The sequence below is a fragment of the Aythya marila genome, assembly GCF_965140915.1.
Source record: "Aythya marila genome assembly, chromosome: 1".
Lineage (NCBI taxonomy): Eukaryota > Metazoa > Chordata > Aves > Anseriformes > Anatidae > Aythya > Aythya marila.
This window is the reverse complement of record NC_139042.1, coordinates 3,987,108-4,010,843: the sequence shown is the minus strand read 5'-3', so window position 1 is coordinate 4,010,843 and position 23,736 is coordinate 3,987,108. Positions and strand designations below refer to the sequence as shown.

Below are 23,736 nucleotides of genomic sequence, written 5' to 3'. Positions count from 1 at the left end.
ACAAAAGGTAGTTGTAATGCTAATAGCAAAATCAAAGCAATTGTTCACCTGAAGTCACCCAGGGGAAAAAAAGTTCTTTTGAAGAAAATTTCTAGAAGCCAGCTCATAAATGGGCCTTTTATACATTAGCTTATCTGTTTTCCATCTTCTATGATCCTTTAACCACTTCTGCTATTGCTTTAAAAAAAAATCCTTACTGGCTAAGGAAAATACTTCTGCAACACCTACACCAGAATTTACTTACAAATAGCACTTATCTTTCTCTTGATGATCATAAACAATTCTGGCAAACAGTCTATCCAGTTAGGCTAGTTAATTTTTTTTTCTGCCTATTTTCCTTGTTAGCCAAGACACAAAGAAAATAAAAAAAAAGCTTCTGAGTAGCATCTCTTAATCATTACACTCACAGTGCAATTTAGTCACGTTCCCTGGACCTCAGCTTTCCCTGCCTATGTCTCTAGAGAAAGCATGTCAGTAAGGTCAGTGTGCCCCAAATCACTTTCTAAATAAAGACGGTTTCTTGGCCCATATAATTACAGAGAACTACGTTCATATACTTGCTATTTCCAAAATAGTTACTTGCATGTTTTCCAGGAACATACTTAAGTTGGATAGACACCAACAGAGAAAACCTGTTTATGAAAAATCTATATATGTACATTTCTAATACTCAAAGCAAAATATGTCTGTCTCCTCCATAAAACAAACCAGGAGCGAGAGACCAGGCTTCCTCAGCCCGAAATTCACCCAGCCATTGCTCTTTTTTATTTTTCAGTTTGACTTTGTCGAGCTCCTTGATGGAAGACGCCTGCTAACGCAGGAGGCGAGAAGCCTAGAAGGACCTCAGCGGCAGCACAGAGCCTTTGTGCCCTTGTCCAGCCACGAGACGGGGTTTATCCAGTATTTGGATTCAGGCATATGGCATTTAGCCTTCTACAATGATGGCAAGGAGTCGGAAGTGGTTTCTTTTCTTACGACTGCTATTGGTAAGGATTTCCTGTTTTATTCCTCAGCTGGCTGCCTCGAGGCCAGGTATTAATGCGCATACTCAAATTGCACGGTACCTTTGTGTGGCTGGGGAGAGAAGGCTTGTAGAGGATGTGTTTAGCGACAGGCTGAATGCTGTTAGGCCCTAACTACCCCGTAAGTATTTTGTATGCCTTTTAAATAACTATATCCAGAAGGAGATTCTACCTAGTGCCAAAGTTGGATTACAAGCTTGAAATTCCCTGCTTCGTTTTGCCTTTGATCTCATTTTTATTTAGCTTCTTTTTTTTTCCCTTCCTGGAGCAGAGGTATAGGAATGATTGAAGAGCACAGAGCAACACCATGCAACAGTTTTGTGTGACAGTCCTGCCTTTGAGCACTGTCAAAATTACTGCAGCAGGAGTTCAGGCAGAGCGCTGGGGTTAAAACCACCAAAGAGCGCTGCAAGGCTTAGTAGTAGGAACCACGATAACAGGCATCTCTATTTCTCCTTGCTAACAGAAAGAAGCTGTGATTTCTTAAGAAGTACAAATTAACAGGTTTCTCAGTTTCTCTGGCAGTAAAGTGCCCTGCCAGTTCAGCACGCAGGCACTGATTAGTTGCTGTCCAAGGAGGAAAGGATGCTGCCTGCGGACTGCTTGACAGCCCGGCACACTGGGCATTCTTACTTCCCTCTGTAAATACCAGAATCTCTTTCTGATTCAATAATGTTTAATTTTAAATTTACTGACCCGCAGAACCTTTTCATATCCCCAGATTCGTTTGGTTGTAATTTAAAGATTGCTCCATAAAACTAGCACTCAGCTTTCTGCTCGCCACCGTGATTGCTTAATGGAATTTTTTTTTTCTTTGCTGAAAAAAGCAGACTCGGTCCAAAGCTGCCGTTAATCCCTCTCCCAGAAGAGGCATTGGTGTTGAGTCTCAGCTGTCTGCAATAGTTACCTAAGAGCTATGGGCTGTGATTTGTCTTGGCAGGTTAATTAAAAGTTTAGGTCTTACTAAAGCAGTCATTAAGATCCCAATATTCACTCTTAGTGCGAAAGTTTGTCCAATGCAGAAGTGGAAACACTGCTGTAATACTCTGTGTTAAATTTAAAACCTGGGACTTGACGTGTTCGATGCTGTTCACAGTTAAGCAACACCAGAAACAGTTGCACGTTAGCTTATGAAAGCCTGGCTCTGTAGAATGCAGATCTCCTTTCATTTAGTTTGCTGTTGCAGTGATGGGATTTGAGCCTTTCCTTACACTGACCACCTTCTGCCCAGAATAGCCTCCAGATATCCTTCTGTGCGTGACTTTATTTTCCTGCTCTAGGAATTCCTCCGGTTTAAAACTTCCCAGCACGAGAAATCAGTAAGGCTCTCGGAGAAGAAAACATTTTTAAAGCACAGTCACTAGTTGCTCGTGTTTTCGAAGTGATGCTAAATGAGGTTCTAGCCAGACTTTTCTTCCTGCCTCATTGCACTAACATAGAAAAAAAAAAGGGTAAAACATTCAGAACCTGTCTTTGAGCCATGTGGGTGAGGAGCGTGTCAGCTTGTCTTTAAGGCAATATTTTCTTGTTTACCCTCTGCTGTACCTTTGCGACCACGTGAGAAGCAGAACAGGCCATGATACATTCCCTGTTGACCTCGAATCATTCTGTCATCAGTACAAGGAAGTTTTCTTTTGCAGTACAGAAAAATAGAGCTTTTCCCCATGCATGGGAGCCACTTTGCCCACTGGCAGCTGTGCACAAAGCTTTAGTGTACAAGAGAAGCTGGTTAGGTACAACCCCCTCATTCTGCAATAGGTTAAAAATTTACTTAAGGAAGATGTGGCTTCCTGACTTGAATTTGGCCAGATAAATGCAGCATTTTTGAAAGTACTATAAATTGCAATATCCTTACTGGGTAAGTACCTTTCTCCTTAGTCTAGGTTTCAAGAGCTTGTTTAAAGAAAATCAGGGCAGGTGTTCTGTGTAAATGCATTGCGTTGCTTCAGAGCCTTTCTAGTGTATTCATGAGGTCTGGCAAGGCAGGGTTGCTACATTTCAAGTCTACCCATACTGAAGTACTGTGGTGTTACAATTTTTGCGGGTGCCAGGGTAAAGAGGATGTAGCTGACACGGTGTTTATGACGCAGGGCGTAAAATGGCAGCGCCAACCAAATAAATCAAGTCACACACAACGCGAGCCCTTAGATCTGTGTGGGGTGAGGAAGCTGCATCAGAGACAAGTTGCCATTTTATGTGATTTGTGTGGCGGGAGCACACAGAAAAAACTCCCTTTATTATTGCACAGACACGGTGCTTACAGTGAGAGGGTGTTTGGAAAGTGTAGCAGGGATGCAGGGAGAAGTAGGACTCGGTGATGTGAGCAGAGAAGCAGCAGCCTGGAACTCCTGGATTCTGATTGATGTGCAAATCCTGACCCAGCCCAAGCTCATGCTTCAGCTGCTCCCCGTGTACAACCGGCGAGAGTGACATTTCCCCAGAGATGCTGCGAGGGTGATAGAACTGCTGGGAAAATGCATTAAGCATTAATTAATAATCACGGGTAATGGTAGAAAGTGCAAAATTGATAATGGTGATCATGATGATGAGTGCATAAGGCCAAACCGTTCAGTCTTTCCTCCCTTGGGCATAAGGACTCACCTGAGTCAAGGGCTGCAGCTTTTACGACAGCACAAAAGTGTTGAATGGTAAGGATGCTGATTTTCCAAGTTTATTTGCTATGTTCCAATAAACCAAACCTTTCTGAGCCAGTAAACTCATCGCAGGCTCCGTATGACAGTATCAAGTGAAATGACTGTGCAGTGCTTGTCTGGAATGATTCAGCCTTCCATTATTTTAGTGAAAACTGGAGAAAAATTGAAAGAAAAAAAAGCATCTCTATTCCCCATCTGATAGCACATTTAATTCCATAAATTGTGAGGCTGTCCATCATACTGTTTTGGAATTCGGCGTAGCTGTAAGTAAATCCACTCGGGAACATTAGCACTGATTTTAAGGGCAGGAGATGACAGTTCAGCCTGTTTTCTAAAAGGACGCAGAACCATCATCGATACAGAGTTAGGTGGTGTCAAAATCTGTGCCTGTTCCATGTCGTTGCACGTGAACCCGGGGAGAATACAGAATCGTAATGCCTGTCAGAGCTTATACTTCCACGTAATACAGGCAATTCAGGCGGAGGGAAATAAGATTATTCTAGAAAAGTTTCCAGCTTTTAATAACATTTTTATATCCCATTCCTCTGAATTACAATGCAAGACATTATAAAGGAACAGACAATCAAAGTCTCTCAATAATAAATTAACCTTTTTTGGAAATGACATTGGCAGCACTTTCTGAAATTTCTAATAGAAACACTTCTCTGAAAAGTGCTCTGTGGGTTCACCTCTGCCTGGTAGAGGTGATTTATTCAGAGCAATCTGGCATAAGTGGAGCAAAATAGTAGGCTGAGGAATCACCTGGAATCAGCACATCTGAGACAGAGATGTTGGCCAAAATCTGCTCAGGAGAAGTGAGAAACATCTAAGAGCCTGAAAACATCTACAGAGTGGGAGGGAGAAAGTCTCCCAGCACCTGTTAGTGCTGAGCTCAGGCAAGCTGGGCTGTGCAGGGCCACTGAGAAATCAAAAGAAAAGCAAAATCAGCTGTCTGGGAGAAGACAGCATCTCTGTTTACCATCATGTCACCCACCAAGCAGCAGGAAACACGTGTATGACACCTGTGAGAGGCTGCAAGGTTTTATCTCGCTTTTATCTTCTGCAAGAGACAGTGCTTGAGTTTAGGAACAGATCCACCGTTCCTCCTGCCCTCTCTGCTATCCGTAAAGAAAACTGCTGTAAGTACTTCCCTCCACCAACATACCAGCAAGCTGACAGTGATATTTATACGGGGCTGCCAGCACATACAGCACTTCACAGTATACATCACAAGGCGAGCTCCCTTCCTGCAAGAGCCTAAAATATAACAACCCCCTAGGACAGCAGTTCACACACAAGAAGGATGGCAGGAGAGGAGCACTTCACAGCAGGACTGAGCTTAGGGAGGAGGGAAAAAGGGGCAGGGCACAGAGGCAAGCATGGGACTGGGACCTCTCCCAAGTGTGAGAGGTGACAAGAGTGGCTCTTCTTCAGCTCTGAGCAAAAAGTGCCCTAGTGTTTAGCTTGTTCTTAACAGAGGGAGAGGGAAAAGACTGAGCAAATAAGGTTTGCTTCACTTACACTCTCTGCCTATGTGTATGCTAACTTAAACTACCAACTTCCAATTCAGAGGGGATGCCCAAGTGTGATCCACTTAACTCTCAAAGCCATTCACGTTATTCACACTTGCTTTGCTAATGTCTGAGAAAGTCTAAATTGGTTTCATGTAAATATTGAGGAGTCAGGAGACTGTGAAGACTGGTGTGGGCTGTGATTTGCTCTGGCTTATGCTTTCCTTTAGCTCCCTAATGCCTGAGTTACTTGCTTTAAACTCCTCTGGGTACAGTTAGATCCTCAGGGCTCCGAATGAGGAAAAGTGGATTTCATGTCCCAGCTACTCTTTTCTGAGCTTGTCCTTCAAGCATATCCAGCAAAAGAGTTGGCACATGCCAAAAGTGTCGCAAGTACTTGAGCTGAATCAGGACCTTTAACTGTTAATGGGACTCCAGCTGCTCCATGGAAGTGCTCAGTTACTATAGGTGGTGGTCTCCTCTCCTGCATGAATGGAGTCACCTTACTCCATCCCCTGTTTCACAGAGGCACTTCTGAGCATTTCCACCTTGTGGTAATCCTCTAGAGCTATTTAATAGCCTGTCCTGTCCCAGACTCAAAACTCCTTCTGTTTCCACAGAAAAAGAAAATAAGATATATGTACAAGAACCACAGCAGGGAAAAAAATCACAATTTCACTTTTAATGTTTCTAATCTCTCTCCTGAAAAATAACAACAGAGCTTTGCGTGCAAAATAACAACAGGGCTTTGCACGCTCTGCAAATAGTTCTTTGCCTTTGGCTCTCTGTGTCCCATTACTTGACAGACATTCAGATGGCTATGTCCCACTGCTAAGCCCTCTCTTGACAGACGCTCAGATGGTCAGTGCTTTTTTTGATTACTCTCTCGTGACCACCACCCCTTTTATTGATCTTTCTTTCCTTGTGTTTGGCTTCAATTAGCTTTTACCCAGCTTCTCTGAGTAAGCGTAGGTCTCAGGTAGAAAATGTACACGCTCCCTCAGTTCAGCTAGGAGGCAATAAAGGTGTTTATGAGTCCCTGCCAGGCTCAGAGTGTCCTTAGTTTTCTTCCTCATGAATTTGATCTCACGAATGATGTTAGGCTGACAGCTCTGCTTGGCTGAAACCTTCCATTAATTCACACATCAGCCTCAGGTTATGCTGCAGCACTGCAAGGCACCTTCCACCTGGCCACGGGGCACAAGGTCCTTTGGGGAGAGGTGAGTTAGTCCATGCAGGAGGATGGAGAGAAGACAGGAGATCGCCTTCACCATCACAGTCAAACCCAGCCCAGCTTGCTAGGCAGGGCTTTGCCCTGGGAGATGGCACTGGGGGAGCTCCCTCCATCTCAGCTTTTTAGGAGCTGCAGGAATTCCCCCCTCCAAACAAGTGCAGCAGAGTGGTGGGTGAGATTTTCTTTCTTCCTTCAGGGTTATGTGCAAAATTAATCTGTAGAGAGCTTAATAAAAAGCAACCAGAGCCTGAGCCCAGATCTGGGAACCGAAGGAGGGCTGTGGGGTGGTGAAACTTTTCACATCAGTTTGTAATCCCCGTGGCCAGAGGGTTTTGTTTGCAGTTCTCAGCTGAACACTGATGATGTTTTTAAATGGATAGTGATAAGACCCTCAAAACCTCAGCAGCTAGAAGGCAATGATAACTTTATCAGTGCCCCCTAAATCTTTTCACCTCTGTCTCCATCCCAGAAATTGATGAGCAGTCTCATTTCCAGATGAAGTGAGCCAAGAGGAGGAGGATGTCCTGGTATTGGAGTTTATCTCGCTGACTGCCTTTGCGTGTGACTGTCAGCAGATCAAGCATTTCTCCCAGATCCTAAATCCCCTTCAGTCAGTAATGTTTTTGCCTGATCCCATGGCACACAGTTCCCCAAATGTTACCTGCTGCTTTCTGCCTGCTTCTGCTGGAGCCGGAGCGCTTCCAAGAAACCTGAAGTCAGACCAATCATTTCAAATCTAGATGTTATTTGTGGTGACCTTTTTCTCCCTGCAAGTGTCTAAAACAATTCTTACATAATTACCCTGCTTCCCAAGTTATAATGGCAGGCAAAATTATTATTTCAGGATTTTTCTGCTGAAGACTTAAGGCATCTCTAATAAAAGAGAAATTAGGGACACATCTCAGAGATAATTAAATAATAAGAAGCCTGGAAAGGTCAGATACTTGGCTGTGAAATCTTCTGCCACTGCTCTTTCCATATACAGCATATCTCTTCATTGATGTCCTTTAAGAAAAAGCTAGAAATATAAAATTCCAGTGTGTAAAGCTAGCTTAGCTTTAAAATAAAGATAGAATAACTCATTTAATGGTACACTTGAGCTTTTTCTTTTTTCCTTCTTTTTAAAGAAATGGTTTGTATCTGTACACTCTTCTTTCAATAGATCTAATGATTACAAGTGATAATTTGGGTGGGAAAATGGAGAGACAAGCAGACATATATTTGCATTTATATCATTGTACAAAGGACATTAAGCCACATCTGTAAAAATTGCTCGGATGCCAGTGTGTATTCATTTCAGTAGAAGTTAGATGTCTGAATAACTCTAATGATCCAGATTTGGTTTGTTTTTTTTTTTTTTTTTTTTGTTTTTGTTTTTTTTTTTTTTTTAATCATGCTTCAAAATAGTAGAGAAGCACAGGTAGGTTTGTCTTTTTGGAAAGCTTTGCCTACATCTGCACTTACATGGCCCGGTGGCCTTGAACTTGCCCATCAGCGTGCTGCTTGCAGGCAGGCAAGTTCTCTTGATCCAACAGAGCTTGTACAAAAGACTTATCGATTGGGGTAATTACTTCGGTTTTGGGGTCAAGAAAAGGCTTATTTAATACTGAAGGTAAAGCCTTCCTCTTTCCTTCTGTTATTTCTGTCCCTTTCTTTCAGTTCATTTCTTCAGAGCAGCACAATTCTGCCTTAATGGCATGACGTACGGCACTATCGGAGGGTTTCTGGAGAAACGTGCAAAGCAGTGCATATGGTTTTTGTTTCTGCAGTTTTGTATATAGCTCTTTCCGTGCACCCCAGACTGCAGGCTAATGTAAGCACAGCTTGGTTTATCCCTGCCTTGGATTACCGAGCAGCTCCACGCAGACTTTTCTTTCCGTGAACGCTCCCCTGCTACAGCACAGAAATGAGGCTGTGGGAGTTACACGTCCACTTTGGCGAACAAAAGGAGAACCCTTTCTGTGCTAGAACAACTGACTATTTTAAGCCTTACTTTTCCGAAGGCTGTATTTAATTGTATTTACATGCAGGCCTTTAATTGACCACATGAGAGAACAGAAGCCAAGGAGCTCGGCACCGCAGGAGTTACCAGCACGGTCTCCCCTTCCACACAGGGCCCAGGGGGATGAGGAGGACACAGTCTGTGCAGTAACTCCTGGCATATGTTGACTTCTAAAATGATAACGGCTGTTCCCTGTATTAGACGTGCGACTGCTTGCCTTATCTAAGTGCTGCAACAGTCTGAGAAAGAGTTATATAAATTATGCTAAACTGATTTCTGGCTCGGAGGCTTGCTGGAGGCTCCAAGAAGGAACGTGATTTGACCAAGCTTGTGCAGCCAGTTGGCTAAAGGCAGACGTGGAGCCAGGAGTTCTGTTTTTTCTCTGGCCTTGATCTCAGACCACGGAGAGCTCAATGCAAGGAGTCGAGGGCATCCCTGCGAGGAGGGGTAGCTCCAACAAAAAGCCTGGGAGAGACTCAGGCCCTTCTGTAGCAGCAGCTGGAGACCAGGTGTCGTACTTTCGGGTATGTCCACAGACCCAGACACCCACCTTTTTGCAGCATATTGGAACCTCAAGTATCAGTCATTCCAGCTACTGCATCCCGATTTATCAGGCTGGAATTATTTGCTAAAGACTTCATGTTAAATGAAACTTAGTCTTTAATGCGCCCAAAATGTTAACATCGCCACGGTCTCACGGCATTTGTTTGACCAAATGAGTTCACACTGGAGGTCCTCTTTGTGTGTATGCAGGAATGGATTGCCTCCTTTTCCCTAGAGTGCTCTAACTTACAACATTGCTTAAAATTAAACCGAAGGCCAGCTCTAGCCTTGCCCCAAGCTGCAAGAGCAGGAATCATAATGTACTGAACACAAAGTAACTCCCCCTTGCCAGCGCAGCTCCAGAAGTTGAACCCTGAAGGCTGAATAATTGTTGTTTCCTGTATTAGTTTGTAACAATTTATGAGAGTGGGAAGGAACAAAAAAATTCCTTGCAGTCCCTTGGGCAAACTGGGGATATGAGGGTTTCATTTACAGGAGTGAAATTCAGGTTTAAAAATACTCCAGCTGCAAAGAAGAAAAGCAACGCAGAAAAAGAGCGTTCACGAGGTGTCTTTCGGGATCTCCCCAGCCTTGTAATACGTCGTGGTCCCTGAGGCTAAAGGGTTATCATGCTTTTAAGGTGCATCTTAGAAGGAGGAGGAAGAAGGCTTCACTCCAAGGGCTGCTCTGTTTAGAATCATTCATTGAAAATTTTCCCAACTAACTTCTAAGCTGCGATCACATTTCAACGTAGAACAGAAGGATTTTTTTTTTTTTTTTTTGTATAGTCAATGTATGATTCCTTAAGAACTGTATTTCATAGCCCCTTTCAGGCTTTTAGCATTGCTCACATTCTCAGGGAATAAAAGTGTTCCCTGTATATCCCTATGAAGAGCAGAAATGCATTAGCGGGGTTTTCTAAAAGGTGCCTCCGTTCTGGTCCCAGAGAAGTGAAAGGAGATTTTACCATTAACTTAAATGGTAGTATACATAAAGCAGTGCCCTGGTGCTTTTGAAATCCCATTACACCTTATGCTTTCAACCATCTGATAGCTGTAGATTATAAGGCGTTTTGCACTGGAGAGATTTCTTAAAAAGGAAGCAGTAAGAGAAAGGAATGAGGCAGTGAGATAAAGCTCTCCCTCAAACATAAACCAAATTCAGACCAAATGTGTCACGGGCTTCTGGAACAAGTGGGCTTGTTCTCCTCGTTATTTACTCCCCAAACTGTTCCCATTTGGTCCCAGTTTCTGTGGCACAGAAGTTCAAAAACAGTGCACACAAAGCTGTTTTTGTAGTATTTCCAGCTGGGTTTGGAGTCAAATGTGCTTGAAGTAGTGAGAGAATGACTGATATTATTGTGGTGAGAGCCATTTGAGTACCTGGATAGATATCTCAAGCCAGGCCTGGAAGCACAAGTGCAGACATCTCAAGGGAAATTGGGCTCACATGTACTGTGGAATTTGGCAAACTCAGCAGGTCTTGATGGTTTCGATAAGCACCCCAAGCTGATGCTGAAGGCCAAAATTTTTGTGCTTCGCCATCACCTTTTACAATGATCCAGACTCTGGAGCCGCTGCTGGAGCAGGTACATGCTGTCAGTACAGTGATGGGGACATATATCTGCCATCAGAAATGTCTTTTTATTATCATTTTAAATTCTTATGGGTAAATAGCTGAGTCAGAATGACATGCAGTTGGATGCTATGATCGTTGTACTTCACTCTGACTTTCCAGAGTCCGGAGTGACTTAAGGAGCTGTTCAGAAGAGCTCTCTGCCTGTTGCCCTCTTCCTAATTTAGCATCCTGCTACCTGCATGTGAAGGTTAGCATTCCACTGGGATCCGAGAGCAAAACAGGGCTATATGCACGGATCCTTAATTAAAACAGACCTCCCAGCCTTCAGAAAAAGGAAAAAAAATATCAAAATCTGGCACAACATCAAGTGGCATTAGGAGTATCAGCATCACGCTAGGTGCCCTACAGAAGAGGAAACTGTGAAAGAGCACTCAGAAATAATGACTGAGTTTCCATGATGCTGTCAAGACTTTCGCATCCCTGGCTGCCAGGTGTGGATTACTTGAGCTAGAAATGTAAAAGCCTTAAAAAACACAAATGAAGCAGAAAAATCGAAATCTCAGCAGGTGAGGATGTACCCTAAGAAGGAATCAGTCCTTTCAAACTTCAGCCCAGAAAGGAAGAGGAGGAGCAAGAGCATGCCGGACCAAGCATTTTCCCATTTCCTTTGTTTCCAGAGCCTTTTTATTTATGTATTTTTTTTTCTTTCTTTTTTTCTTTCTTTCTTTCTTCTTCTTTTTTTTTTTTTTTTTTGACTCAAAATGTCAAGTCTGATGTTTCAGATATCTGAAGCCTGTTTTATCCCCTCTCACCTCCACGTCTCTCTCGGCATTGTTATCACAATTACAAGAGCAGGTGACAGTTCTCTAAGCTCAGAATCCTACTACCCTGCAGTGAAATTCAATTGAGTAGCATCATTTCTTTGAAAAATAAACAAGACTGCAAGCTCTGCAACTGGGAAGTAAATTAAATGCTGGCTTGTGTTCGCGGAGCTTCGGAATCTTCTTTGCCTTTCATGTTATACTGCCTGACTTCCTATTAAAAATTACCGCTAATACAGTCAGGGCAGTGACAGGGAGCATTTTTGTGAAGGAGACACATAGCAATGAGCTTGTAGGTGACAGCTTTATCCTGGACGAGCGCTAGATCTAAGAAAAATAGTATGTGGTGAGGCAGCACAAAATAAGGTGAAGTAATGTGGAGTCCCTTCACCCTCCCCTGACACGTAATTCATGTCAGGTGAGAGGGATGTCGTGCACTCCTGATGGCCCCTTCGCATCGATGAGGCTCACACAGGGGATTTCAAGGTTAGATATGTGCCATGGAGTTTAATTACCTGCTGCCCTGCTCCACCTTCATTGCAACGCCTCTTCTGTAGCCAGAGGAAGATGACTAGGCAAAGAATAGGCAGTCAGGAACGAATTCCTTTTGTACGGCAGTAAATATATCTTTTTATTTGATACAGTGGACAATTCTCCTTCATGAAGTTGTCCAGAAATTGTTTTTCTTCTTATTTACTTCCATTTTTAATTAATGCACCAGTGTGCAGAAGGTTGAAGTTTATAAGGAAAGCCTCTATTAAACCAATCAGTGTATGCAAAGTATCTCCTAGGTTTTGGTAGATACAGCAATTGTCTTCAGGCTCAACAGCTTCATTTATCTTCTCAGCAGCGCAAATCAAAAGATTTTGAGGACATTTCTTGTGTAGAGGTGTAGACTGCTAGCTGAAGAGGCCAAACAATGAGGATACCTAAATATTACAAAAAAAAAAAATTAAAAAGCCGTTTTCTTTGCATATCACTTCTCATATATAATATTCTCATCATTAAAACAAGTTTCATTCTTTGCACCAGAGATTTTTATTAACACTGATGCATTAAAGTGCAATTTTTTTACACTTCAGTGCTATTAATACCTGGTTTTGACACCAAACACTGTTCAGACCAACTCTTTGAGGTTATCAAAGGAAGTGGTGACATCTGAATTCGTGCAACCACACTGCCCTGAATGGCATTTAATCAGTTCTTAGAAAGCTGTCCTGGTGCTTATTAACTCCCAGGAAAGCTACCGTCTTCAATTGCCAGCTACATAACTATTTTTTCTTTGCCAATAGATAGTTGCCTCTAAATGCCGACGGAATGATGATGCTTGGTGGCAAGTGTAGGCTATAAAATATTTAGCTTTAACACACAATTGTGTTACTGCAGCCTCTAATAGGATTTGGTGTCGGGCAAACATCTGCCTTGGCCTCTGGCCCAAAGATACAGAAACAAGCTATTAAGTTGAACGTTGCATAGTAAATAAATAAGGTGGATATGCTGCTAAAGTATCCATACCACTGACCAACAAGCACGATAAGTACCTAAGAGAGAAGTCCATCAAGAGTCTAATAATTTGTCTGTCGTCTTCGTGCATTTATTGCAGTTCATCTGAATAAAGTTAAGTCGGGTAGGTAATTGCAAGCCAGATGAACGTCTTTATAGAGCTCACCACAGCAGAGTTGGCTTTCGCAGGGCTTTTTGTCAGCAGCAAATGGTCCCCTGAGCACACCATTAGCCTGGGAGCTCCGTCACTGGCACGAGTCAGCTGGTGATCTCAAGCAAATGGCATTATTTGTCTCTGCTTCAGATTGCCAGCCTGAAAAAAAGTGGGAATGGTAACAATTAGTAATTTCCTATTGAGCTTAGTGATATCCTTAAATGACAGCGTAGTGTGAAGTCTTTATTATGGGTACGGGCAGGATCATGCCAGTTCATAGCTTCTCACAGGCTAAGTGCTGATTGCACAAGGGAAACAAGCAATGAGACAAAGATTTGGCCAAGTTTCCTTCAAAATCTAGCAGCTGTGAGAGTACTTGGACCAAAAAGGTCCCCAGAGAAAATGGGAAGAAAAAACAACAACAATGAATAAGTCAACATGGTGCATGCTGGTTTGCTCCAAACCATCATCTTCTTTCTTCTTGCTTTGATAATTAAAGTCCTTGAGTGGGGAGCACCTTAGAAGAGCTTTTCTCTCGGAGATGTCTAGGTTTCCCACTTAGCAAGCGTTTTCCCTATCTCCTTTTTGTTAATGTAGAAGCATTTTTATATCTTCTCCTGGGTGAGGAAGGCTGGACGAGGACAGGGAATAGCTCAGACAAGGCATTCCTGCGCTGTTCTCCAGACTGAGACAGTGTGGGTCTGCAGGCGATGTGTCTCATGTCATTACTCCTTCTCTCAGAGATCTGCATGTTTACAGTATTTACTCAGGAAATTACTTGTTTTTTTTCAGTTGCTAATTAGATTTCAAAGCTGGCAGGACAATTACTTCCGTACTCAAGCTTCTGCAACCTCCATTGGAGGCCACACCACCTCGAGTTTTGCTCATCCGTCCCCATTGTGAGTTGTTTGCTTCCAGGAGGTTTGGAAGGTGGCATGGAAGCTGCATTTTCAGTCTTCTCTGTGGCCAATCTAGCAAAACCGTATGAGGGCATCACGCACGGCTGACCTTCCAATTAATAATCTTTGCCCTCACCAGCTGGTGGCAATCAGATCACTTCAGAGGTTTGGAACCCAACAGAAAGCTTGTGTGTGTCCTTCTAGGAAAGAATTGTCCGTGATCTCACCATGAACTTCAACTATTCAAACCAAAACAAAGCAAATAGTTGCCGTGATTCTCTAAATGCAATTCCCATGGCACCATTCATAAAATACCACATGGAATTTTGTATAAATTGGAAAATATCCGTATAATTCGTGTAATAGCTTCCAGAATACGATGTAGAATGGAAACTAGAACCTGGCCATAACTGCAGTGTCCTGGTTTTATTTATTGATCAGCAGTTTTTCATGTCTGCAGCAATGTTGACTATGGCCATACTTAAAAGTTTTTTCAGGTAGTTATGTTATGCCACTAACTCGGGGGCTCCCTGAAATTTAAGTTTGATTTTTTTTATCATCTAAGCCACATTAAATAATATTTTCACTAAGCCCTTGCATCTGCAACAGCTGTGCAAATTTGTCCATTTGGTTCTTTTTGCTTATTTTTTTGTGTTCTCCCATCTCAGCTCCCTAGTTTCTTCTTGACAAGCCACCCATAATGTTCTGTTTCATTTGGATGTTAGGTATGAGAGCCGTGTACATGCACATGTGCTTGTGTGTGCACGTTTCAGAGGGGCCAGAAAAAGCAAGTCAGCTCTCCAATACATGCAGTCCGTAACCACTGAAACAAAATTGAGTCTTGGGTTGAAGACAGAGGTTTTTATTGGGTCTTAAGTGAGCATGATTTACTAATGCGTGCAATGCTCAAAGTAAAAAGAAATTCCGATCTGTGATCGTACCTAAGAATATAAATAGCACCGTGCTCAGAAACGCACAGACAACTCTCAGACTTGTTGCTCACAAGCCTTGTTTGTTCTCATTAGCTCTGGAGTTAGTGAGAAAAAGAAAAGCACGTTCATTTTAACGCTTCCTTTATGGAAATAACTTTTTGAGCTGTGTTGTAGCAGCTTTGGGACAGGAATATGCTGCGTGCATCCTCATCACTTTTCAGAGTTTATTCTCAGCAGCAAAGAACTTTGGGGAGTGTGCAGAGACCTTAATTGCCCTGAGTCACACCAGGCAAGTTTGTTTCCTTAACTGCTAGAAACTGGTAAGTGGCTCCAGCCACAGGAGAGGGAGAATTTCTTTTCCTCTTCATCTTGTCTCTATCAGTCGGGTTATTCCAGGGCAATGCGAGTGAACGCAAAATTAGAGCACATTGGAAATGTTACTTTTAGCTATATTAGAAAAATGTGGAGCATCAGGGAAAGCACAGAAGCAGGAGGAAGGGTTTTTAAAAGCCTCCTCTATCATTAATAGCATCAAGTGGCCGGCACAATTAAAAGTTACCAGGGTGCTTCAGTGAAGAAGGTACAATGGCTTTATATTCCCTTTGGGTGCCCCACAATGTGTTATGATGCAGTTAGGGCAGGCTTATGAAGAACAGCCGGGGAAATCAAGGATTGAGGAGACATGACCTTTGCACGTACCATTGCAGTTTTGCAAAATAAAGTGCCAGATGAGCCACTGAATATATATGGATATTTTTTGTAAAGCATTAGTGTTGGTCACTGTGGATGGATCTGACCACATACTGATGCCTACGATGACAATATCTATGTCTGAACTAGTCAGGGGAGGAGAGGGAGCACCACGGGAGTGAAGTTCATCAAATGGATTCACCCTAAGGGTCAGGGAAGTTTGGTTACCTAAACATAGACATGCCACGTGGTCATTTGGAGCTTTTAGATCTCGTTATACCTCAACAGTACAGTGAGTGAGAGTCATTTGGTTCACCCTATAGTGGACATCTGATCGGCGTAGTGAATCTTGTCCTGGTGTAGGCTTCACAGGTACATCAGCTGAACCACCCTGTAAATGCAAAATATCATTTCCACTAACAAAGATTATCCTTTAGCTGATGTGGTGCATTGTTAGGCTTTGCAACACCTGCCACGTTTGATGCCACCTTGCTTTTCAGGTGTTTCTTTGTGTTTTTATTCTATTGCATAAATGTTATTTATTATCACCGAGTTCTGAAGCTCGCATGTGTACAGGCTAACATCAACTTGTCATTTACAGGATAGATTGGTGTTTATACTTGCCATTAAGTGGGAGACACTATACTTGAATATCAGCAAAAACGCACAAGTTTTGAGTTGCTATTTGTTCTCGGAAACGTGGCTGCTGTTTGATTGGGATGAAGACAGCAGATCAATCCCTAAGCATTGACTGCACACTGTGATTGTATTTCCATGCCCCATACAGCGAATATCTGCCTGAGTGAAGTGTTAGAAAACTGACAGCACATCTTGTACCCTCCTTGCTGCATGGAGCTGACTGCTTGGGCGAAGTCTTATGCCAAGACTTAAAACGTAACCGCTTGAAACTGTTTTTATTATTTAAAACTGCTGTTGCCCTTTTTGGGTGATTAAATTACACCACGTCCTCTAAAATGTCCTTCAGAAACCTGCGGTGTTCAGCGAGCATCCATTCAGCAACAGGCTCCCTTTCATTGCTGATTAGAAACTAATCTGCACATCTCGGCTGCAGCTGTTTCTCTTCACTTACACCCATAGGAAGTTTACAAATATCGCTGCTATCACCAGGCCTGGTGAAGTATGCCTACAAAAGTGCAGTCATTATTCACATGGCCAAGATTTCCACCCCGCTCCGTGACAGATGTACCACTGGCGTCCCTCCTGTATAACTGAATCCAGTTTTAATCAGATATGCGTCTCCCTCAGAGAAAATGAGAAATAATAGTGTGGAATGAAGCATGGTATTCCATCATCTTCCCGAGCCCCGCTCATATTTACTCAATCTTTGCTCACGGTTTAGTCAAGAAAATAAAACGATTTTCATTCCGCTTTTGAGAAGTAATGTTTACCAAATTGTGTTCCGCTTTTATGAAAGATCAGTTTTAGCCCCACTGTTCTGAACTGGCCTCAAAATAAGATAAAAGTGCTAGGAACCGTTTTGCTTACCTGTTAACTTTCCTTGAAAGATGAATAGCCAGTGTTTTTGCCAAAGTCAGGGAATTTAAGATGATAAGTAGAAACAGAAGAAAGTGTGGAGTAGCCCCATTCCTGCTCCACCGAGGTATAATGTTAGCCCCAGCACTTTGGGCTGTTTGTATAATATTGCAGAACAAACCACAAGACTTACAGTTAGAAATACCCCATCAGCAGCAGGCAGACAGAAGGAACCAAGTGTTTGTGATCAGTGAATTTCATAGGGAAACGTTTCTATCATAGATCACATCTGTTAGGTGCTAATAAATGCCCCAAGTTCACTTAGCCCAGTCAACAAAATCACCCAAAAAAAGTGTGCTTTGCCACGACAACTGCATGCATCGCTTCTCTCTGATAAATTCAACAAGGGAAAGTGGCCAGAAAAATAAGGAGGAAGACAAGTTTTCAGGTACGGAGTGAAGACAAAGCCTGAGCAGCTGTGATTTCAGTTGTAGGATTTGCAGTCACTCCATGCTGACGCGTTAAGGTTGAGCCATCCATTGCTGTAAATAGATGAGCTCCCATTAGTGGAGCTCGAGACTGATGCTTTTAGTCCCAAGTGCAGTGATTGCTTTGAGGTTTCAGCTGTCCTGGCACCCACAACCCTTCCAGACTCAGGGGTGTTTTCTTGCCGAAAGAAATAATCTGAATTCTCTTCTCTTTTCTAGAATCCGTGGATAATTGCCCCAGTAATTGCTACGGGAATGGAGACTGCGTGTCTGGGACCTGCCATTGCTTCCTTGGCTTTCTGGGCCCTGACTGTGGCAGAGGTAGGAATTTATACCTGGTTAACTCTTCTCTTCTCCCCTTCTGTTAACGCTTTTCTTTGTGGAAGTCGTATTTGTGCCCGTGCCCCCTGCAAAGCCAACCTCATCCAGCCTGGGGATGCTGCAGAAGGATGGGAACAGGTCGGATCTGCAGGTTCGGTTTCCATTTGTCATGATTGCTGTGCTCGTAGCATCAACACAACCCCCTAGCTGTGCGTGGACAGGCAAAACATCACACTGGGGCTTTTCATTCTGGGAGCAACTTTAGAAAACACGACTTCAAAATGTGGCTTTGTTGTTTGTTTGGCAGACCCTTCCATCACTGTGTGGCAATATTTTATTTTAAGACACTGGTTAGAGAAAACGTAAGTACCTGTTCCATTGCTGCAAGGCTTGCAAGTCTCCCTCAGACTGATGGCCAACACCCAGCAGGGCTGCAGTGGAGCAATGCGAGGCAGAGCTGGATGCTCTGGCCCTAAGTGGAAATCTTGGGATGCCTGCTTTTGGTGTGCTGCCTACCCCAGCAAACAATAGCATACGTTTTTTTTCTGCTCAAGCGAAAAGCATTTTTTAATAAATCGCTCTGGAAGGATTTTCATTTGACCTGAATTTTTTAGGTTAGTTAAACATTAAAAAAAAAAAAAAAGAGAGAATTCATTTTAGTAAGAACATGTTTCAGGCAGAGAAATCAAACCGTTGCATGTAGAAAACGCCAGAATGCCGTGTTTCAATCTTTTCAGTGTCTTTTTTTTGGCTGAAACTGCTCAACAAAGTGCAGATTTATAAATTGGGGCTGGGGGGAGGGAGGTAACGCATGAAGTCAGTGCCCACACAAGGAGCTTTGCGAAGGCGGAAGGTCAGGCCTTCACCCCAGCCCGCTGCTGTGTCTGGGAAGCAGGCTGGGCTCCTTCCCAAGGGAGGGAGCCAAACTCTGTCCAACCCCACGTCCTCTCCCCCCTCCAGCCAAGCCCTGATGAGCGTGCGCCAGGCTTTGGGTCCCATCCTGCAGCCCAGCCAAGAGATAAGTCCAGCCTCATCCCCACACGGTGTGGTCCGGGCTGAACCCTGAAGGTGTCTCAGGGTTCACAACCCCACTAAGATGAATGGGGCCGGCTGCGGCCCCGAGAGCTGCCGTGTCAGGCTTGTTGCTGACTCAGGTTACGCTTGGCGTGAGTTTCCAAGCTCCTTTTCAAATCCATCGAGCCGGAGACAGAAGGAGTTTTTCCGTCTCCCACACCTCCTGACTTGAGCCAGGGGCAGAAGTTCAGGGCTCATTCCCCCACGGCTCGCTGCGGAGCCAGGGCAGAAGGCAAAGCTCCTCCATCATCAGGCAAAACATTAAAATTTTTGGTCTGAAGGCTCTTGCAGGGGAGCTCAACTCCCTTCACGGGTTACGCAGCGAGGTTTTCTCAGGCTCTCAGGCGAGCCACACGAGCATCTCCCATTTCACAAGGCTGCTTACCCTGGCTGATACGAACACCTCTCACTGGAGTCAGCCTTTTGGTTCCAGATCATCTGGGTTCAGATCACAGATTACTGTCTGCCTTTATGGAGACGGATTAATTCATGGAGTGTCCAAACGCTGTTTGTGCGTGCGCTTCCACCCAGCGGGCTTGTTAAGTGAGCACTTGCCACGGGTGTGAGATACAATGGCCCCAGTGTTGGCTTCCTCCTGGTTTTCGAGGGAATCTCAGATTCTGCTTTTGACCTACAAACACCTCCGAGGGCAGTAACTGCAGCATGTGCACAGCCACAACAGGATCTGTCTGCAGCCCTACAGGGGTTGCTGCATGGAGCAGTAATTCTCAGACAAGCAGGTCTCTGCCTGCCCCAGGATTTGTAGGTCCCACATCTCCTGGGTGTTCCTTTGTTTCGCCTTGTTATTCACCCCCTAAATGAGTGGGAGACTGTGAAACAGACAGCCCTTCAGTTTTTAATGATGGCTAATTATTAATGCGTTATTAACCTCTTATTTTAAATCACATAAATGTGAACAAATCCGCAGCAATGTGCTCACAGGGCTTTTGAAGACCTTGAACACGGAGAAGGTGTTTTTCATGTCTACAAAGTAAAACAAACAAACAAATAAATGAATAATTTTCCTCCACGACACCAAAGTTTACAAGAAAAGTGATGTGCATTTGGGCTGTGGCTACCATCATCAGACCAGAGAATTACTATAATTTGGGCATCTTAGATGGCATTTGTTGGAACGGAATCCAAATGATCAAATTAATTACATATCATTACACGGAGAAAAGAGTTGCACTAGGAGCAGTGGAAAAAAAAAAATAAATCCAGAAACCTCTTTTGTCTTTGATTATTATGGTATGCTGCAAAGGAGGTCTTGCCTTGACATTTGCAACAGCACTTCCCAGGTTATGCTGGAGGTGTTCTCCATGGAGGGCTCTGTGGAATGCCAGTCTTATTGCAGACGACCAGCAATTTATCTGATCTTGTACTGAGTGATCAGCTGTCCTGTCAGAAAATATGTAAGTCTTTTTCAGCAGCCTCTCACTGGTTAAAGGCAATTCCTCTCCTTGTTGAAAAAAAAAAAAAAAAAAAAAAAAAAAAGCTGCAAACTGTCCTCTCCTGGTGCCTTGAAAGAACAGGCTCCTCTACTGAGCATTTGAAATTTGAGACAGGGGGCTGGAAAATTCCATCAGCCTAGATGAAAAGTGGAATTACTGAGTGAGTTTGCTGTGAACCATATATTCAACACAGTGTACCTTAAACAATTTATGTGTTATATTGTATAGGTAGCTATCTCCTTGCAAATGATGCTCTCAACCACACCACTGCAATATGATTTCTTTAAGCTGAACAGGGAGCTCCTTCATAATAACAGCTGCCAAATTCCTTTTTCTTCTGAACTTCTTTTATTTCAATCAGGCAAATATCGTTCATTGCACGTCAGGACAGTTTAACAGTCAGAGCTGGTAATGCTTTGTGTTGAGGGTGCTGTAAGCCTCAGACTCATCTGTAACAATAACTGAAAACAAGACAGAATGGGCATTGTGCGGTTACTGCATTAAAAGGTGGTAAGAAAAAGAGAGAAATGTTTCCCTTAACCACGTTAATAGCTCTTTCTGCGTGTGCTCAGAGACAGGAACAAAGCAGAAGAGGTGCATTGTATTAATTGCATGCCTAGCGCAGGTGAATTAAGCAGCAGACTAGAATAGTCCTTTCACATTTATCCTGCATAAAAATGTTCATTAATTGCCTTTGTGAGGGGCAGATGAGAAGCCCAGCTGCTCTCACCTAAGGATGATGCTCAACAGTGAAAGAGAGAGAAATGTGAGCTGGGTATCTGTTCTTGCAGTTGAGTTTCACTGAGTGTAATTGAAGAGAACAGGACTTAAGCAAGAAGAAATTTCAAGGGATAGGGAACAGGAAGGTATTGCTTTTGAGGGACAGAAATCAGCAGCTTCCTAGGAAAAATCAGAAGAGAGGACAAAAGGAGGCGAAGATGGCAGCTGTGGAGAATGGAAAAAGGAGAAAACATCTTCAGAGAGGGGCTGAAGGAGGCTTAGAGAACAGCAGCTGACTCCTTCTCCTTTTGTGGGGAGCCTGCTCTGTATTTTTCATCCTACTCTGCCTGGCATTTTCCAGAGCTAGCTCAGAAAATGCTTACTTCTGGGGTCCACCAGCTTGATTTTGTTGTCTTCCTCTTCTCCCCTTCATCACAGGATAGAAGAGGCCCCGGGCCCAGCCTGGAGCCCAGGAGGTGCCCTCTGCCCCTCAGGAAGCACTGCTGGGCTGGGCGGGTGCCGGAGCCCTCGCACAGGCTGCCCAGAGAGGGGCTGGGGGCTCCTCCTTGGGGATCTCCAGCAGCCACTGGAGACGTGGGGCTGGGCCTCCTGCTCGGGGTGGCCCTGCTGGAGCAGGGCTGGCACCACAGGGACCCGCAGCTGCCCGACACCACCAGCCACTCAGGGGTCCTGAGCCGGTTTTCTTCAAAAACAGCCAACTTTGTTGGAAACAAAGGGAATTAAAAAATCTTTTATAAACCAGTATAAAGATCAGGGGATATAATCGGAGAACTTTTGTTACAGGGCGCTTGGGAAGACTAGAGGCCATTTTTTGCATTGTGTCTGCTGATGAATGGAGACCAGCAGAGGTCATAGGAGGGGGCTGGAGATCCAGCTGATGGTATGACTTGGACTAAATCAGGGAGAGTATCAACGTGGCGTTCTGGACTCCAAGCAAAGAAACTGAAAACCATACAGCTGAGAATTACAACAGCAAAACAGGAGAGTGATTTGTGTACAGCTAAGGTCCGCAGCAGGGGCCGTGTCAAGGAAAGTATGAAGCCTGGCAACAGGTCAGGGATAGAGATAAGCAATTTAAGGTCACTGGTGCTGCTGAAAGAAGACACCAGTGCACTGGAAAGTCAGAATACAAGAAAGGTCTGAGTTTAGTTAGTGAAATAAAGTAACGGAGACACAAAGCAGAGATGTCCGAACTCAAGAGCACTGTTTGTTTGTTTTAAACATCCATCGGAGAATACGCTTAACAGCTGGGTGTCATGCCCATAAAAAGAATTGGTTTTGGCAAGGAAAAGAACAACATACCCCACTGAGGAGTGTATAAGAAGATTATAAATCCCGTGCTGGACTCTTATGCTCTTTCATGAAGTGAGAGTTGTGTACAGTTGGTTTTTAATGTGATTTCCATTGTCTTTCCCCAGCGTCCTGCCCAGTGCTGTGCAGTGGAAATGGGCAGTACATGAAAGGGAGGTGCTTGTGCCACAGCGGCTGGAAAGGAGCAGAATGTGATGTCCCCACGAACCAGTGCATCGACGTCACCTGCAACAACCACGGCACGTGCATCATGGGGACCTGCATCTGCAACCCGGGATACAAGGGCGAGAGCTGCGAGGAAGGTATTTGCAAGATCCATTCAATTAGCCTCTTGCTTTGATTGTCGTTATATAATTACATGGATGGAGGCGATTCGGAATGGGACTGGCACTTAAGCAGAACAGTAATAGGCACCTTAGAGATACAATGGATGGATGCAACATAAAAATGATATGTTGTAATAACTTGTCGTTAGCTATCATATTTGTTCAATAATTGGATGAAAAGCCATCAAATGCTTCAGATAGACAAATCTAGTTGAAAGACCAGAACATCTAATCATATGTTCAAATGTTCTTATTAAAGCATCGTTTCCATTTACACATCCAAACGTATAATTACTTTTATAGTGCTTTCTTCTGTGCTATGCTATGCCAAGTATTTCAGTTGCTTACATACACAAAATGGTGGCATATGAAAGTCCCTGATTCTTGTCAGCTTTAAAAGCTTAGAAATGCTCAGGACTTGAATTAAATTCTGCTTCAAAATCAGATATTATTTTAATGGCCCCTTCCATAAATTCTTTTTTTTTTTTTTCACATTAGCCCCCAAACATTTTTTCATTTACATTTAGATTTGTGACTCAGAAATGCGGTGCCTTTTAGCTGTTATCTTTAATCTTTTTGTGCGGGAAGTCACCTGTCACCATAAACCTTTATCTTCCCTAGTCTGCGACTGCTTCTTATTGCTAAAAGGAAAAGTGGACAGTTTTGTAAGCGTACGAGTCATTTGGACAGTTAGAAAAATACATCAAAAGTGCCTGATTTACAGAATACTGTTCATCACTTTTGAAAATTATTGTCAGAATTCTATGCAGAGGACCTGAAAAATAATTATGGCTAAATTATGCTTCTACAAGTGCAGATACAAGGCCTCTGCACCACGTGCTAGACTTAAGACATCGATTTGATACATGTACCAGAGTCACTATGTCTTGAATTAATTTATGGTTGTCTTCGAGCATATGGGATAAAGATTTATCTGAAATGGCTTTTATTTTATGGACAGTGGAAATAGGCTGAAATGACATT

The 23,736-nt window shown here is 43.5% G+C and overlaps 1 protein-coding gene across 3 annotated transcripts in view; it reads left to right on the top strand.

Moving 5' to 3' along the window:
• TENM4 (teneurin transmembrane protein 4) overlaps positions 1 to 23,736 on the top strand; it is a 597,100-nt gene that overhangs the window by 430,215 nt on the left and 143,149 nt on the right. For all 3 annotated transcript variants that reach the window (XM_082754369.1, XM_082754368.1, XM_082754367.1), the window contains 3 exons: positions 776 to 986; positions 17,745 to 17,846; positions 22,534 to 22,728. In XM_082754369.1, the coding sequence (XP_082610495.1) occupies positions 776 to 986; positions 17,745 to 17,846; positions 22,534 to 22,728 (508 nt within the window). The remainder of the gene's footprint in view (positions 1 to 775; positions 987 to 17,744; positions 17,847 to 22,533; positions 22,729 to 23,736) is intronic.